This window comes from Dromiciops gliroides, chromosome 2 (genome assembly GCF_019393635.1).
Source record: "Dromiciops gliroides isolate mDroGli1 chromosome 2, mDroGli1.pri, whole genome shotgun sequence".
Taxonomy (NCBI): domain Eukaryota; kingdom Metazoa; phylum Chordata; class Mammalia; order Microbiotheria; family Microbiotheriidae; genus Dromiciops; species Dromiciops gliroides.
In genome coordinates, this window is record NC_057862.1 from 274,165,291 (window position 1) to 274,184,447 (window position 19,157).

General features: G+C 35.5%; 1 protein-coding gene across 1 annotated transcript in view; it reads left to right on the forward strand.

Moving 5' to 3' along the window:
• The window catches only part of WDHD1 (WD repeat and HMG-box DNA binding protein 1), a 92,282-nt gene extending 86,258 nt beyond the window's left edge, over nucleotides 1–6,024 (forward strand). The window contains exons 25-26 of the mRNA XM_043986204.1: nucleotides 4,703–4,841; nucleotides 5,203–6,024. Of these exons, the coding sequence (XP_043842139.1) occupies nucleotides 4,703–4,841; nucleotides 5,203–5,397 (334 nt within the window). The 3' untranslated portion in view covers nucleotides 5,398–6,024. The remainder of the gene's footprint in view (nucleotides 1–4,702; nucleotides 4,842–5,202) is intronic.
• Nucleotides 6,025–19,157: the final 13,133 nt, after the last annotated feature.

The following is a 19,157-nucleotide window of genomic DNA, read 5'->3' on the forward strand; positions in this document are numbered from 1 at the left end:
AATATAGATTTTATTGCAAAAGAATCAGTTCAAAAAGTGCAAAAGAACCAGAAAAAAAAGAAAAACCAAAGGAAAGAAAAATTCTTAAAAAGCACATCAGAAAATAAAAATCACCTGAAGTAAACATTAACAATTTTTTAAAGCATTAATACAATAGCAAACTATTAAGCAGTTAATTTACTAAAAGTAATGCAAATGGAAAAAGAAACAGTGCAGGATATTCTAAGATATGTCCTCAAATGGAAAAATGACTTTTTTTTTTAAAGCAAGAATTAGCACTTGGAAGAAAATTGCAAGAAGAAAGGATCTCAAAAAACCCCCAAACAATCACAGGAACTCTAGAATTCAAAGATATTAAAAAAAAGATTGGGATGAAATCATTATTAAAATGATGAATATAGAATAGAATAGGAAACCTAAACAAGTCCACAGAAGCAACTAACAGCATGCTATAGCAGAAAACAGGATTGCAAACAAAACAGATCAATCAGTAAAACAAACTTAGAAAGTCACTTGAATTACCAAAATAATTGTTAAACAGTTCTAGGTGATAGACATGGAGTGAAAGAAAGCAACCTCAGAATTACTGACATACTAGAAAATTTAGAAAAACAGAAGATATCAACTATATGTAGTAAGTAGAGTTACAGTAAGTAATCACAAAGTTCCCAGAATTAACAAAAAAGTGATATTATGCAAATAAAATCTGTAGAGTCCTATCAAGAAAGAATCCAAAATACAACTCTACTAGACATTTTAATTAAACTCCAACACTATAATAATAAGGAATAAATATAGTAAGTTGCAAGAAAGATGTTGCAGTTTTTTAAGAATAGAAAATTAAGAGGGTAAAAGAGATCAGGTCAGAAAATTTCAAATTTAAAAGGCCAATATCCATAATTATTCACAAAAGACTGAAGGATTTTTACTATAGTCAATTCATTAAATATAGGTTAATAACAAATAGAAAGAATACCATATTCCCTTTTATGTAGAATGATTGGAAAAAATGACAAACTTAATAACTGTAATACCAAATTTACTCTCTGAGGGGGAAAAAAATTACAATTAATTAGGAAAGAAAATACAATAGCATACTGTTTATAGGAGACATAGTTAATCCAGAAAGATTTGGGGGGTGGGGTGAGGCAATTGGGGTTAAATGACTTACCCAGGGTCACACAGCTAGTAAGTGTCCAGGGTCTGCATCCGGATTTGAACTCAGGTCCTCCTGAATCCAGGGCCGGTGCTCTATCTACTGTGCCACCCAGCTGCCCCAATACAGAAAGATTTACATCATTTCAGACTGAAAGAATGACTTAAAATTTTCCATGAAGGAGGAGTAGCACTGAAGCATTTAAAGAAGTATGGATAGGGATTGGACCTGTGATTTCACTGATGTAAAGAAACACCTTCTACCAGTGCTGGTGGACACTTTCAATACAACATATCAGTTTAGGGACTCTAGTTGCTTGGAGCACTGAGAATTAAATCACTACACACCAGGAATCCACAGCTAGTCAGAGTAGGACCTGAACTCAGCTCTTTCTGGCTCTGAGGCCTTCTTATTCTTGACTATGCCATATTGTACCCCAGATAGCTTTAAATAACTATAAAAGATACAGATACTGCCAAAGTTATGGATGAGTTTTTAATTTGCAGAAGTTGAGGCTATTTCTACACTATGAGGTCCTTGCAATGATGAAATGACAGGCCCACATATGTATATTCATATATGTAAAAACACAAAATTATGAGACAGGCACCTCATATATGGATTTACCAAATAATTCTGTAGTTTTAAAAAAAATGCCACCAACTCAGTCTTGCCAGAAGAAATAGCTGAAAAAAAATTAGTAGTAGTAGATTTTAATATATCCCTATCAGGTTTTATAAGCCCAATAAAAAGATACAAAAGAGATTATACAGTTAAATAGCACTAAACAAACTAAAGTTTGTGTGTGGAGAGAGAAAAGACTTACTGGTAAAAAGATATGTTCCAGATTTCAAAATGTATTTTAAAACAAATAATTATATTAGAGACTGGCTATTATGGGGCAATATATGAAAAATTTGGGGGTTTTGTTGTTCTTTTTTAAATATATAAACCCAGGCTTAAAGCCTGAATATCTTTATGACCAAAAATAATCAGTTTGGAATTGTACATTATGCTATACTATGACAAACTCCTAACTGGACAAATAATCAAAAATTTTTTCTTAATAGTATTTTTTTTTCCAATTACATGTAAAGATAGTCTTCAACATTCATTTTTTTAAGATTTTTGAGTTCCAAATTTTTCTCTGTCCTTCTCTTCCTCCTCCCCAAGACACCAAGCTATCTGATATAGGTTATATATGTGCAGTCATGTTAAACATGTTTCCACATTAGTCATGTTGTAAAAAAAGATTCAGAAAAAAAAGGAAAAAATACAAGAAAGAAAAACAACAACAAAAAAAGTAAAAATAGTATGCTTTGATCCACATTCTATCAAGTCTTTTGGAATTTTCTTTTATCATTGTACTGTTGAGAAGAGCTAAGTATCACAGCTGATCATCACACAATGTTGCTGTTACTGTATACAATCTTCTCCTGGTTCTGCTCATTTTTTTCAACATCGGTCCATCTAAGATTTTCCAGGTTTTTCTAAAATCGGCCTGTTCATTATTTCGTATAGTACAATAGTATTACATTACTTTAATATGCCACAGCTTGTTCAGCCACTCACCAATTGATGGACATCCCCATAATTTCCAATTCTTTGCCAAATAACTGATTTTTTAAAAATCATTTTTAAAAGAGGAAGAATATGTTTGTCTCAACTATATTGTTGAAACAACTGAATTTGTCTCAGCTATAGAAAGGAAGAACCAGACAGATGGAAGAAATTATTAGAAGACATAATCACTGAATTGAATTATACAAAATTAAAAAGATGCTGCATGGCACAAAATAATACTTCTGTAATTAAAAGACATAATGGAAAAATATCATAAAGATTCAACCTTTCAGAACCTCTAAGGAAGTGATATATACATATACATATACATATACATACACACACACACATACACACACACACATGCATTTTTTTTAAAAATTAGATATGGGATTTCATGGGCATAGGGAACTTATTTTTTTGGCAGGGCAATGAGGGTTAAGTAATGTGCCCAGGGTCACATAGCTAGTAAATGTCAAGTGTCTGAGACCAGATTTGAACTCAGGTCCTCCTGAATGTAGAGCCGGTGCTTTATCCGATGCATCACCTAGCTGCCCCTAGGGAACTTTTTTGTTTGTTTGTTTTTAGTGAGGCAATTGGGGTTAAGTGACTTGCCCAGGGTCACACAGCTAGTTAAGTATTAAGTGTCTGAGGCTGGATTTGAACTCAGGTACTCCTGACTCCAGGGCTGGTGCTCTATCCACTGCGCCACCTAGCTGCCCCCCTAGGGAACTTTTAATGAAAAAGCTCCCTCTACCAATGAAAATGATAAAATGCTCTACAACCATAGCCTTAGAATTGCCAGTTTATCAGAGTAATATTTACTTGTTGGTGATATAATGGTAAAAGGGTACAAAGAAACAATTTTTGAAGAAGGAAATACAAACTATTGCCTAAATGTTCTTTAGTATGTGAAAAGACACACATATTCCCTAATCAGATTTATGTTAATCTAGACAATCACTTTTTTTTTCTTCTAATACATAGAAAGTGGCTGAATAAATTATGGTATAAATATAATAGAATTCTATATTGCTGTAAAATAATGAGGAAAATATGAAGAATACAAGGAAATATAGGAAGACATGTATAAAGTAAAATGAGCAGAACCAGAATAGTATATTAATTACATTAATTACTCCTGCATTTTTTTTTTAATGAAAGATTGCAAAACCTGAGACCAACTTTGAAAGAGACAGCAAATCTGGCTTTCTTTGGTTTTCCTTTGGTTTGTTCAGATTTGCTTTGTGAGATGCTAATAGTTTTATGTAAGACTTGTTCTTTGTGGCATCTTTTAGTTGACGTATATTAAATTTATATTTTAAAAAAATAAATAGCATAGTAATGGTAATAATGATAAAAAATAATGGATCTGAAATATCCATCAAAGGAGAAAGGGCCATATAATCATGTTATTCCCTTAGATTTATTTTAAGTGGTTAATGAAATGAAATCTAGATTTCATATTATGACTTTATTGTATCATTTAAGTACATAAAGACAAGAACTTAGCAAGATTTATTTCTTTCTTAAATTTTTATTAAACCTAAAGTGGTAGTAAGAAGGACTTGAGAACATTTTAATCAGAAAAAATAATTGGCATTACCCAAAGTTCAGTCCTTTCTGAATTTAACACTAATACATGTTTAATTTATAGATATTTCTGAGAAAGTGAAAAGTTACCTCTTTAACTTTTTTCTCTCTTTTTAACTTGATTATATAAAGTTATGTTTTCTTGTTTAAAATAAATTGTAGTACTAAGAAAATTTCGAGTAATTTATTCTGGACTGTTAGCCATGATAGTTGTGGATCACATATAGATTTTATGGTATTAATGGTTAATTACCAATTTGAAGAATGACCAGGGGGAAAAAGCACTTTAATTACTAAAAAGTAAAGGCACCATGTAGCTTCAAGTATAAAGATAATTTTCCAAGTGTAATTAGGAGAGTTGAAATAGCTTTTTTGCTGTAACTCTTTTAGGCCAAAGACTGGATTTCAGATGTGGCTTGAAGAAAACAGAAGTGATATTTTGGCCGATCATCCTAATTTATCACAGGAACCAGATATAATAAAAGAGGGAATAAATCGATTCAGAATGTTGTCAGATGAAGAAAGGAAGGTAAGAAAAGCTGTAGAGAACTCTTGAAAAGTAAATACCTGTTTTTTAAAATCCATTAGTATTTGGGAATTTAATACATCTAATATTCTAAAGAAAAACAGGAAATGAGCCTTATTGAACTTTGTAAAGTGTTGCTTTACATATATGCACTGTGTGTGTGTGTGTGTGTGTGTGTGTGTGTGTGTGTGTGTGTTGTTCTAGGTCTGATTTCAATAGTATGAGTTACTCCTTCTTTAGAAACTAATTCTATCAATACAGATGGTCAGTTGTTCTAGCCACTATACTATGAACCATAAATATCCAGTCATATTTTAAAATTGTATTATTTTTCACTTAACCTTTTTAAAAATTACTTTATAAGGCATGGACCAACAAGGCCAAAGGAGGAGCTGCAAATGAAGCTGAAACAAAAAAGCGAAAACAGCCCAGCAATGATAATACAAAACAGAAAGAACAAGAAAAACCAAAGGAGAATCTGAATTTGTCTAAAAAACGAAAACCCCTAGATATTTCTACCAATCAGAAACTATCAGCTTTTGCATTTAAGAAAGACTAACATAAAAAATGAACTGATCTTAAAAAAATAAATTTCTTTTCCATTATCAGCTTTGATTATGTTTTAGCTAAGCTACATGTGTTTAAGTGTGCAGACAGTGACTCCCTTCAAAATACTGTGATTCTATCTGTATTTGTTATTTCATATGTATAAAATGTTCTGTTTACTGTTCTATTTAATAAAATGTTACTATTTACTATTTACTCTGTCCATATGTGGAAAGCCATTTAGAACCATTATGACTATTGGCATTAACCAAGATAAGTAGAATGAACCAATCTTTACTCAACACGAAATTAGTTCTAATTTGTTTTCCTGCCTTTTAAAGTCATTATCAAAGGCTAAATGTCTCAGAAACACCCTTTAGCAAATTATGTTTATTTTAATCACAAATAACAGGTATCACAGATCAATACAGATTTGACATTTGGCCTATTACTTGTCCCTTTCAAAATGTGTTGACATAAAATGGTTTTCTTCAATTTTCCAGGACTTGTTTGGCCATTTTCAGGGAGACATTGTTATGAATATGGATGTTTTATGTATATAGGTGTTTGTTTATTGTCTTTAAGAGATTTCTTTATGTCCAACTTTTTATGGTTTGTTTTTGTAGTTTATTTAAAATAATAAAACAGCATTTTTATGATTAACCGAGTAGTCCATTTCTTAACATTTTCATGACAATTTATACTAGAAAGCAAAATTTATTTTTGCTACCTTGATTCTCTTTTTTCTTAGTCTTTTGGACATTAAAAAACTGTGGGCAGGGGCGGGCAGGTAGGTGGCACAGTGGATAAAGCACCGGCATGAGTTCAAATCTGGCCTCAGACACTTGACACTTACTAGCTGTGTGACCCTGGGCAAGTCACTTAACCCTTATTGCTCCGCCAAAAAATAAGAAAAAAAAGCTGTGGGCAGAAAAAATTTTGTAGTGATAATGCTTTGACAACTCTACAGCCCAGAGTATAATTTTCTTTTGGCCAGCTTGGTCATAGATTCTCTTAATCAATCAGTTAATCAACATTAAGCTCTTTTTATGTGCCAGGCACTGTGATAAGGCCGAGAATAGTTGAATAGATGTGAACTACATTTATATAGGATCACAGATTTAGAGCTGCAAGGGATCATATAGGTCATCTAGTATAAGCTACTCATTTAACATGAGGAAACTGAGGCCTAGTGAGGTTTAGTGAGTTGCCTGGGGTGTCATAGGTAGTCAGTGACAGAGGCAGAATCTGAAGCCAGATCTCCTTCTTAATCCACTACAATAGTGGTATAAAACTCAAATGGAAATTAATTCTTATAGACCACCTATTGACTTAGAAAACCACAAATTCATATTACCCAGGTGGTGATGCATTTATTTTCTTAAACATTTCCCAATTTTAATCTGGTTCTGGCCTCATTCAGGAGCTTGCACTCATGGGCTATGAGTTTGATATCTCTGCAGTAACAGCAGTACTTTTCTGAGCAGCATCATTAAAGGCTGTATAATCAGAACAGCTAAAAAGGTGACTAGAGTGGCTTGCTTTTCTTTTCACTATCAGCCAAATGAATGTTGTTGTTGTTGACTTGTATCCAACTGTTTGTGACCTCATTTGGGGTTTTCTTGGTAAAGATCCTGGAGTGGTTTGCCATTTCTTTCTCCAATTCATTTTACAGATGAGGAAACTGAGGCAAACAGGGTTAAGTGACTTGCCCAGGGTCACACTGTTAGCAAGTGTCTGAAGCTGCATTTGAACTCAGGTCTTGACTTCAGGCCTGGTGCTCTATCTACTGCACCACTTAGCTGCCCTCCAAACGAATTTACTACATATAAATCTGAGTTAAATCACATTATATCTATGGACTCTTTTAACAAGTAATAATAGTTAGCATCTATATAAATGTGTGTGAGGCACTATGCTAAGTTAAGTACTTCACAAATATCTCATTTGACCCTCTCAACAATCCTGGGAGGTGGGTGCTATTATCACCCTCATTTTGCAGTTGAAACCAAAGTAAACAGAAGTTAAGTGACTTAACCAAAGTCACATCACTAGGAAGTGTCTGAGGCTGTATTTGAAATCAGGGCACAGCACTCCAATCTACTGTATCACCTAGTTCTAAATCTTTTTTTTTTATAAAAGTATTTTATTATTTTCCAGTTGCATGTAAGGATAGTTTTCAACATTTGTTTTCATAGGATTCTTAGTTCCAAATTTTTCTCCCACCCTTCCTTCCCTCCCCTCTCCCCAAGGCAGAAAGCGATCTGATATAGGTTATATATGTACAATCACATTAAACATATTTCTGCTTTCTAGCTCTAAATCTTTATCCTATTTAAAGTTCAAATCTTTTCAATTTTTCTTGTAAGTCTTGTTTTATTCATTTATTTTTCTTGTTTTATTTAAAATTGATACTAAGGAAAAATGTAGAGAAATTATGCTGAGAGGGAAAAGTTTCATTTCTTAGTCAGTTAGCCAATTAGCATTTATTAGCCCAACCATGTTCTAGGCATAATGCTAAGCTCTGTAGATATAAAGAAAGGCAAAACCCATGCTTACTTTCAAAGAGATCACATTCTAATGGAGCAACATGCAAATAATATACAAACAAGCTATATACAGGATAAACGGGGAGTCATCAACATAGAGAAGGCACAGAATTAAGAGAGATTGATTGCTTCCTTTACAAGGTGAGGTTTTAGCTGGGACTTAGAAGCCCAGAGATGAGGAGGGAGATTATTAATTACATGCATGGGGACAGTCAGTGAAATTGCCCAGAATTGGGTAATAGAGTGTTACGTTTGAGAAACAGTAGAGATCAGTGTTACTGGATCCAAGACCATTTGTAGCTGGGGAAGGCTGGAAGAGTACACGAAGTGTGGGTTCAATTGCAAAGTGCTCCTTATTTAAAGAACAACTTAAAGATCTGACGGATCATTCAATGCCCGTGGGTGAAACATGCCATATAATAAAAATTATACTAAAATTTATTTAAAGTAACAAAGGGATACTTTATAAAACTCAGTAAAATGAAATTCATTTTGAGAAACAGATGTGGAATATTAAGGGTTATAACAAAAAAAGGTAGGAGTGAAGGTATGAATCCAGACCTCAAACATTAGTATAAAATAGTAATCAAAATTTAAAAGTAGAGAAGTAGATCAGTGGAGTAGAACAGAAAAAGAAGAATTAGAATTAATGCAACTCAATAGTTCAAAAACATAACTGATAGGAAAACTGTGAAGTAGTCAGGCAGAAATTAATTTTAGAGCAATATGTTATACCATGTTCCACAATAGATTTAAACAGGTATGTGACCATGATATTAAAGATCATATTTTAAAATTATAAGAGCAGATCATATATATCTTTCCAATTATGGTTAGGAGACATGGGTAGAGGCAATCACAAAAGATAAAATATATAATTTTGATTACATGAAATTGAAAAGTTTCTACACCAAATTAATCCAGCATAAGAAGGGAAATAAATGAGAAAAATCTTAATAAAATTTCTTAGATCTATATGGATATAGACAGAGCTGTTCGTATATCTTTTTTTTTTTTTTGTGAGGCAATTGGGGTTAAGTCATTTGCCCAGGGTCACATAGCTAGTAAGTGTTAAGTGTCTGAGGCCGGATTTGAACTCAGGTCCTCCTGAATCGAGGGCTGGGGCTGTATCCACTGTGCCACCTAGCTGCCCCGTTTGTATATCTTATATTACAAAACATATAACAGTTCTTAGAAGAATTGCAAACTATTAGCAACCATATGAAACAATGTCCAAATCACTAATGATAAAAGAAATGGAAGTAAAAATAACTCTGAGGTTCTACTTCATACCCTGCAAATTGACAAAAATGATAAGAGATACAAATATGATAGATAGGTTGTGAGATGATAGGTACATCAGTACAGGTGGAATGTGAAGTGTGGCTGGGACTGGATAGATAGAGTGCCTCATGTGACATACTCATTCATTACGAAACTCCAAGTGGAAGGGTGGGAGGTTCAGTGGTCCAGAATGTGCAGCAACAAGGAAGGTGGATGGCAAATTTTGAGTTCTGTTTATTTTCTTCTTTAATTTAAAATAGCTCCATGTGATTGTTTTAAAGTTATTGATTTGTTGTTTTTCTAATTTGTTTTCAAAATTATATATCCTGGACAGCTAGGTGGCACAGTGGCTAAAGCACTGACCCTGGATTCAGGAGGACCTGAGTTCAAATTTGACTTCAGACACTTGACACGTACCTGCTGTGTGACTAGGCAAGTCACTTAACCCTCATTTCCCCACAAACAAATAAATAAAATAAAAATTATATATCCAATTCTTTAGTCCTCTTTTCTCTCTCTCTCTCTCTCTCTCTCTCTCTCTCTTTCTCTCTTTTTGGTGGGGCAATGAGGGTTAAGTGACTTGCCCAGGGTCGCACAGCTAGTAAGTGTCAAGTCTCTGAGGCTGGATTTGAACTCAGGTCCTCCCGAATCCAGGGCTGGTGCTTTATCCACTGCGCCACCTAGCTGCCCCCTTCTTTTTTCTCTTAACAAATTTTTTGTTTTTTCTCATTTGAAGACAGCTATATCCTATATGTCATAATTATCTTTCATTTTACGTATTTCATTTTATATTGTTTCTATGATTTAGTCTTTGATTTATTTTTTTTTAGGACAGTGGTTCTTGTGGTCTATGAACTCTTTAAAAATTTTTTAAAAACTATTTCACTATCATTGGTTTCCTTTGTAATCCTTTGTATTTCATTTTTATGCTTTTAAAAGCATTATTCTGAGAAATGGTCCACAAATTTCAATAGACTGTCAGAAGGTTCCAACTAACAAAAGGTTAATAACTCCTCAATTTAGGATGGCTTTTTAAGTCTCCATTTAGGTCTGAAGCTTTAAAAAATATTTCCACTATTTCTTATGATTTTTAGTTTATGGTCTGGAAAGGATGTGTCTTAAGAATTTTACCTTCCCTCATTTGTTTGTGAATTCTTTGTGCCTAGGACAGGATTAATTTTCTTGTAAATCCCATTGGAGCTAAGAAATACCTAGGTAGTGCAGTAGTTATAATGCAAGACTTGGCGTCATGGAGAACTGAATTCAAATCTAACTGACCTCAGATAATTACAAATTTTTTGACTCTGCGCAAAGTCACTCTGCCTCAGTTTCCTTGCCTATAAAAGTGATGAGAACAAGAGGTTGTTGTGAGGATAAAATGAGATAATATTTGTAAAGTGCTTCAAACCCAGGGTCACACAGCTAGTAAGTGTCAAGTGTCTGAGGCCAGATTTGATGTTAGGTCTTCCTGAATCCAGGGCAGGTGTTTTCTCCACTGCACCATCTAGCTGCCCCAGCTAGTGCTTTGTAAACCTTGAAGAGCTCTATAGATGCTAACTTTTCCTTCTCCTTTCTTCTTGTTTTTGTTCTTTCTTCTTTTTCTCATTCTTGTCCTTGTTCTTTTCCTTTATCCTCCTCCTCCTTTAACTCCTCTCTCATCTTCTCATTTCCTCTCCCTCCTCCTTTCTATTACTTTTATTATTGCTATTATTAGTAGTATTATATCTTCTAACATTTCTTTCAGGACGTTGAAATTCAGCTTTTAACACTTTTTTGGGGGTGTCATTTCCTTTGGGTTTATCTGTTGGATATGTCAGTCTCTGATAGAGGAACATTAAGGTAATCTAAGATTTATGACTTAGTTCCAATGTCTTTTTTTCATTTTAATAGCTTTTCTTTTAAGATCTTAGTTAAAGCCTAGCATGGTGCTGCTCCTGGGGAAACAGGCTGGTAGATTATTTGAGTTCAGAAGGTCTGAGCTTCAGCAAGGCTAAAGCTGATTGGATATCTGCATTAAGTCCTGCACCATTTCATTATCATGGTGTAGTTTCACTAGTATCTTTTCATGTTTTCTATACCTGCTTTTGCAAGTATGTGAACACTAAGAGCCTGGTAGGCTTTAGTCCCCTTTGGATTTTTGAGGTTATTTCCTTTGACATTCTTGAATTTTATCCCTCCAGATGAATTTTATTATTATTATCTCTAGCTCTAGAGGAGTCTTAACTTGGCTCAGTGAGATACTTTCAATTTGTTGTTGTGGTTCAGTTAGTCCAATTTTTTATGATCCTGTGGTCCACACTATTCATGGGGTTTTTTTGGGGGGGAAAGATACTGGAGTGGTTTGCCATTTCCTTTTCCAGTTGATTAAGGCAAACAGAGGTTAAGTGACTTGCCCAGGGTCACACAGCTAGTATCTGAGGCCAGATTTTAACTCAGGTATTCCTGACACTGGGCCCACCACTCTATCCACTGAGTCATCTAGCTAACTAAGCTTTCAATAGCCTTCATGTTTTTCAAATGCAAATATTATTAGATCAGTTAATTAAAATAGCAGCTAGCATAATACTTTGTACTGTGACAGAGTACAAGAAATGAGGAATCCGTTTTTTGCCAAACTTTTTTTTTCCATCAGCTTTGGTTCATCAGTCTATCAAATGTTCATAATATTGCAGTTAATTTCTCCCCAATTTTTGGATGGTTAGTAGTGACAGATGTACAGATGTACGGCTCCAGTTAAAACAAAATGCAGAAAACCAAAAAAGGATACTCATCTCTTCATCTCTTCTTAGGTGCTATAAGTCACTTTTTTTATTGGTGTTTTCTAATTTTGGTGTGTGTGTGTGTGTGTGTGTGTGTGTGTGTGTGTGTGTTTGGTGCCAGTACTTCTTACAGAATTCATAACCATCTAATTTCACATGTAGCACCATCTCTGATTTTTTCAAATGAAAAACAACCAAATAAAGGGAAGCAATCGAATCTCTTCAACTTTAAGGATCATCACAAGTTTTTAAATTTCTGGTTTGTCTTCCCTTATTTTTTTTCTTTTAAAAAGTAGCATTGTGGGGGCAGCTAGGTGGGGGGACGGCTAGGTGGCACAGTGGATAAAGCACTGGCCCTGGATTCAGGAATACCTGAGTTCAAATCCGGCCTCAGACACTTGACACTTACTAGCTGTGTGACCCTGGGCAAGTCACTTAACCCCCAGTGCCCTGCAACCCCCCCCCCAAAAAAAAAGTAGCATTGTACAATGGTCCAAGATAGTTCCAAAGGACTCATGATGGAAAATGCTCTCCAAATCCAGAAAAAAAGAACTGTTGGATCTGGATGCAGATCTAACCATACTATTTATCTTGTTTTTGTTGTTGTTGTTTTTCTTTTTTGAAGTTTTGCCTTTTTATTCTGATTCTTCTCTCATAACATGACTAATGCAGAAATATGTTTAATGTGATTGTAAATATATAACCTATATCAGATTACTTGCTATCTTGGGGAGAGTGGAGGGAGGAAGAAAAATTTGAAACTAGAAATCTTATAAAAATTGTTGAAAACTATCTCTAAATGTAACTGGAAAATAATAAAATATTTATATGGAAGGGGAAAAAATGTAGCATTGTATTTTGTGTTTATATTCACCTTATGATTATTTACCACCCTCTTCAAGAAAGAAACCTTCCTTGTGCTAAAGAAAACAATTAAGCAAAAATGCAAATATTTCAATAATGTCTACCATTGTATAAAATGAAGAATCCTTGTGTGTGTATAGGGAGATCCTTCAGAATCCCAGGATTACATTATACTGCATCAAGCCCCAGAAGGCTGAAGAAGAAGATATCTGAAATTACTCAAAGGAGTTTGGCTTGCCTGTTCATACTGGAAAGACCAAGTAGATGAAAAGTATCTAGATTTCAAAAGACATTTGGATGGACAGCCTATAAAAGTTATCCAACAATTTATATATATGAGGCAGGTAGTACAATGAACTGATCCTAGAGTTGAACAAGAAGAGAGATTACTTTTAGGAAATTACAAAGTCTTCACATGGAATTTGTAAGTGAGATTTGCCCCACTCCTTAGATACAAGTGATTTAACAGTAGTACAAAGCAGTTTATAAACTACAAACCGCGACATTCTTTACTAGCTTAAGAGTAAGATAGATATTGAAAGGAGGTAAGGCAAATGCTAACTTGTCTCCTCTACAAGCTTAACCAAAGATTCAACTATTTGACTTCTAATTGTGGTTAGGTATAGCCACCAATCAGCTTAAAGGTCAGACACCTAAAATAGTAACTTCTGAGTTATAAGGGACCAGTCAGGGTGGGAGAGAAGTTGGAAAGCCAAGCTTAACCAATATGGTGGAAAGTCTTGATAGCTGAGAAACAACTCAAAGAAAGATAGGCCAGAGATGCTACGTCTGAGATGGCAAAGACAACCCAGTAGATGGCTTCTTATGTTATGAGCCTGTTACTTAGTAACAGAGCTATTTTAAGTAGGATATATAGAATGGTGAGTGATTGTACTAGTATCTGACTGATGGGTTTTTTCCTTCCTATTCCATACTTATTGTATTTGTACCCCTTGAATTATATTAATTTGTGGGAGGAGTCATGGTGTATAAATATCCATGGATCCTGAGGCTGGGGATCTTTGGGTCCTAGACCTGAGGCTGGTTTTATTGTAAGACAGGATCCCTCTCTCAATAAACCTGTTTTCTTTTGATTTGGAGACTTTGTTTTTTTCTTCGACTAACACTGTGACTTAGAAATTTTCACAACAAAGCAAAGGCCTATATTTTTAATAATAACATTGTATTGGTGTTACTAATGTCAGTAAGGCAGAACTCAACTGCTTTGTTGTTCAGTAGTCTTCAGTCATGTCTGATTCTTCATGACCCCGTTTGGGGTTTCTTTGGATTTCCTTTTCCAACTCATTTTACAGATGAGGAAACTGAGGCAAACAGGGTTAAGTGACTTTCCAGGTTCACACAGTTAGTAAGTGTCTGAAGCCAAATTTGAACTTAGGTCTCCCTGACTTCAGTGCTCCATCCACTTGCCACCTTGCTGCCCACTGACTGCTTGTGAAGAGCTAAAAATGAGTATCCCATAGAAGATAATGAAAAGGCACTTGGTGGGTATGAACAGGCATTAACATTTATCCAATAGGGAGGTCCAAAGAACAAGAGAAAAGTAATTGCACATGTATAACCTATATTTGATTACTTACTACCTCAGGGAGGGGGGAGGGAAGGAAGCGATAGAATTTGGAATTAAAAACTTTAAATAAAAATGTTTGTTATTTAAAAAAAAAAACCAAGAATAAAGGACAACATGATAAAAAGAAAACCTCGACTGGTCACATGGCAAGAGCAAGTACACCCGTGTTACCCTCTTGATGGTGAGAGAAACCAACGAAGGCCACTAGTGCACTAGCCCTCATGAGGAGCTTTTGGGAGAACATGGGCAAGAGTTGCACAGATATGGATGAATTGCGATCTGTATTGTTGGAAGGATCTTCCAAATTAATGCAATCACATATCCAAATAAGCATTTTGAAAATGTATGAGTCATGATTATAATAACCAAATATGTTGAATATCCCATCATTCCTATGGGGAGAGGGGATGCTGTGTATGTATTTATCTGTATATATAGTTTACAAATGAGGACCTGATTTATTATTTTGTTGATTAACTGCACTTTAAAAAGTGGCGGGGAAATAATAAAGATTAAACCTAAAAATATGTTGTATATTTTTGAAGAGCTGGTTGTTAAAAACTTACCAGTTACACCCTTGGATCTTAGATACACTTTTGTTTGTTTGTTTATTTGTCTGGATACTTTTTTTTTTTTTTTAGTGAGACAATTGGGGTTAAGTGACTTGCCCAGGGTCATACAGCTAGTAAGTGTTAAGTGTCTGAGGCCGGATTTGAACTCAGGTACTCCTGAATCCAGGGCCGGTGCTTTATCCACTGCGCCACCTAGCCGCCCCGTTTGGATACATTTTTAATAGAGTAAGTTGCAGGGAAATTTAGTAATTTTCTTTTTCAGAATTTGAGAAATATTTCAGCTTGTTTGAAAAATAGCTAAAAAGACATTTCCTCATAGTAAACTTTCTTTTTAAAATAGCTGAATTCCAAATGCCAAATCCATAATGAAATTTTATTTGGAAAAAAGATTTTGACATTTTAGAAATAAAGAAAAATAAATTTCCTGCCCTTAGCAGGTCATCTGCACAGTGTCTGTAGATGAGCTTGGAGATCTGTGTGATGATGGAGCCAGAGAGATATAGCCTAAAGGCATGGAGGCTGAAGTATGAATCAACAGAGTTGCAGAAATCAACTTTTGTCTAGTTTTCTCTGCCTGTATCTCCAAAGGACTTAGCTACCCAGGTTTTGTCAGAGACCGAGCATTTCTTTCTATATAGACAAACATTCTTTCTATTAGTTAGCATTAGTATCATGTGAAATGGCCCCCAATTTTAAAAAATTTATTCTACATCATTTGAATTTCACTTACATTATCCTTTCAGATAGAAATAGTCTCTGTGAATTGGATTATAAACTAGATTGAGTCTAAAGTTAAAAAGGTCAGTATTTTACTCTGCCTTAAGTAGTGATGCTTACTTTTTTAGTCTTTTTCACTGTTTCATGAGATATATGCATGTGGATCTACATGTACATGAATATGAAAAGACATGCTTTAGATGTATAGAAATGTGTTAATCACCAAGATAAAAACACATTAAAAACAAAAATGCAAATTTGCCTCCTCTCCCCGTGCCACTGAATTAACACCATGACACTAGATATGCTAGTCATATCAAAAGTCTGTCTTGTATGGTTCATGATATATTTTTTGGGGGGGCAGGGCAATGGGGGTTAAGTGACTTGCCCAGGGTCACACAACTAGTAAGTGTCAAGTGTCTGAGGTCGCATTTGAACTCAGGTCCTCCTGAATCCTGGCCAGTGCTTTATCCACTGGGTCATCTAGTTGCCCTCTTGAGACTATTTCTAAACTGGTATTCCGCAATGCATATTTATTGGCTTGAAAATAAGTTTATAAGGATGTTTTGTTTTATGTTTATAAGGATGTTTTAATGCTAGTAGTCAATTTGCAATCCGTGGGAAGAGGGAAAGTGGCAAGGTAGAATCATTGACAACAAATTTTTATTGAATATCCTCTTTGGGGATGGTCCCTTCCAGACATTTTCTTCAGCTGCATCCCAGAGAACCACAAGACATCTTACCCTAAGCACTATCTGAATCTCACAAAAAACATTCACTAGCTTAACACACATTCATGAATGCCTCCGTGGATACCTGTTCTTTCAGAACCTCAAAACCACAAGTGAAATATGCTGCATAAATATAACCTTTAATTCCCCAAAGCAGACAAAATACTAATGCCTACCAGACACTGCAAAGAGCCACTTGATGTTGGAACCAATTGGCTGTAAATGACAAAGGAAATTCACCTGAATTGGTTCAAGATGTGTGTTGCCAGGAAACTGTATCCAGTGTACAAATAGGAGTATTGATTTCATGGTAATGGTGACACAAAGTAAGTAAGCAGACAGATGGAGGAACACAACCATTTAGTTGTCAATGATGAGATGCCTGCTCTTGTTATATATTTAAAAGATGATGGGAGATGAAGATTTTAAGGTAAGAGGAAAGTAAGCCATAATTATCTGTTGGTCCAGACCTCTGATTTCATAACTATATGGAAGTCTTGGCAAGGAAAGTCATTCTACCAATGGAGATTATCAAGTAGTCTATAATTTAAAGTATAATTTTAGAGAGAGATGCTTGGGGATGTTTAGTGTGTAAACAATTTGCTAAGAGGTCACCCAGCCAATACATGTGAGTCAGGATTTGGACCAGTTATCTCTCTTAGGGGCAAGGAAAGCTAATCAATTACTTCACTTTTTATTGAGTAGAATTTTTAAAAGAACACCTGTGTGGATCAGCAAAGATGGTGAGAATGGCTCTGTATTTAGTTTGGTAGAACATGTTTGTCTTTTTTTTTTTTTTTAGTGAGGCAATTGGGGTTAAGTGACTTGTCCAGGGTCACACAGCTAGTAAGTGTTAAGTGTCTGAGGCCAGATTTGAACTCAGGTACTCCTGACTCCAGGACCGGTGCTCTATCCACTGCGCTACCTAGCTGCTCCTAGAACATGTTTGTCTTTAAGTATCATTCCATGGAGCTAGATGGCACAGTGGATAGAGTACTGGGCTTTGAATCACGAAGACTCATCTTTGTGAGTTTATGAGTTCAGATCTAGTCTCAGACACTTACTGGCCATGTGACACTGAACAAGTCACTTAACCTTGTTTGCCTCAGTTCCTTAAGTTCCTCATATGTAAAATGAGCTGGAGAAGGAAATGACAAACCACTCCAGTATCTCTGCCAAGAAAACTCCAAAATGGGGTTAATGGAGAGTCAGACACAACTGAAACAACTGAACATCATCCCATGAGCTAGACAGTGTCAACTGTCAACTCTGAAAACAAATGACCAAAGGGTAACAGAGATTATGTAACTGTTGTTAACTCTGAAAATACCAAAGAGTTCACAGAAGTTATCATAACCACAGTTAACTCTGAAAAATAAAACAAAACCAAAGAACCACATAAGTTACCACAACCACAATTAACCCTAGAAATGAATAAAAAACAAAACAAAACAAAACAAAATAAAACCAAAAAGCTAACAGTAATTATACGCAAAAAGCTTTCTTTATTCGGTTGGAGGAGTGAAACTAGACAGACGTACCAGGACCTCTTCTAGGAAACCTGCTTTAGTGAGGCCAACCTTGACACATATAGCAGTGGCTATGCAATGAGCTGTAGTCCTGACAATGAGGAGTAACAGCAACAGTGAGACAAGTTTGATTTATAGCAGGGCTTCATGACTAGTTCCTGCAGGTGTTTGTCCAAGTTCAGCACTTATCTGAAGCTGGTGTGAAACAATTCTGGGATTTTGCTGCAAGAGTTCAACCAGGGGGTGAGTGCAAAGGATTGTTATGCCAAGCTCAGGGCACAGCTTGCTTGCTGGGCCTTAGCTCTGGAAAATAGGTTGTCTTTTTTTGTTTGTTTGTTTTGTTTTGTTTTTGTAGGGCAGTGAGACAAAGAAATCAAAGCTATCTATAGTCATATGAAAAAATTTTCTAAATCACTGTTGATTAGAGAAGTACAAATTTAAACAACTCTGAGGTACCACCTCATACCTATTAGATTGGCTCATATGACAAAAAAGGAAAATGTTGGATAATAGAGGGGATGTGGGAAAACTGGGACATTAATGCACAGTTGTTGGAGTTGTGAACTGATCCAAGCATTCTGGAGAGCATTTTGGAACTATGCCCAAAGGGCTATAAAACTGTGCACAGCCTTTGATCCAGCATACCACTGCTAGGTCTATATTCCAAAGACATCCAAAAAAGGGAAAAGGACCTATTTGCACAAAAATATTTATAGCATTTTTTTTTGTAAAGCAATTGGGGTTAAGTGACTTGCCCAGGGTCACACAGCTAGTAAGTGTCAAGTGTCTGAGACCAGATTTGAACTCAGATCTTCCTGAATCCAGGGCCAGTGCTTTATCCACTGTGCCACCTAGGTGCCCCCCAGGTTGTCTTTTTTTTGTTTTGTTTTGTTTTGTTTTTAGTGAGGCAATTGGGGTTAAGTGACTTGCCCAAGGTCACACAGCTAGTAAGTGTTAAGTGTCTGAGGCTGGATTTGAACTCAGGTACTCCTGACTCCAGGGCCAGTGCTCTATCCACTGCACCACCTAGCTGCCCCCCCCACCCAGGTTGTCTTTTTTTTTTTTTTTTTAGTGAGGCAATTGGGGTTAAGTGACTTGCCCAGGGTCACACAGCTAGTAAGTGTGTGTTAAGTGTCTGAGGCCGGATTTGAACTCAGGTACTCCTGACTCCAGGGCCGGT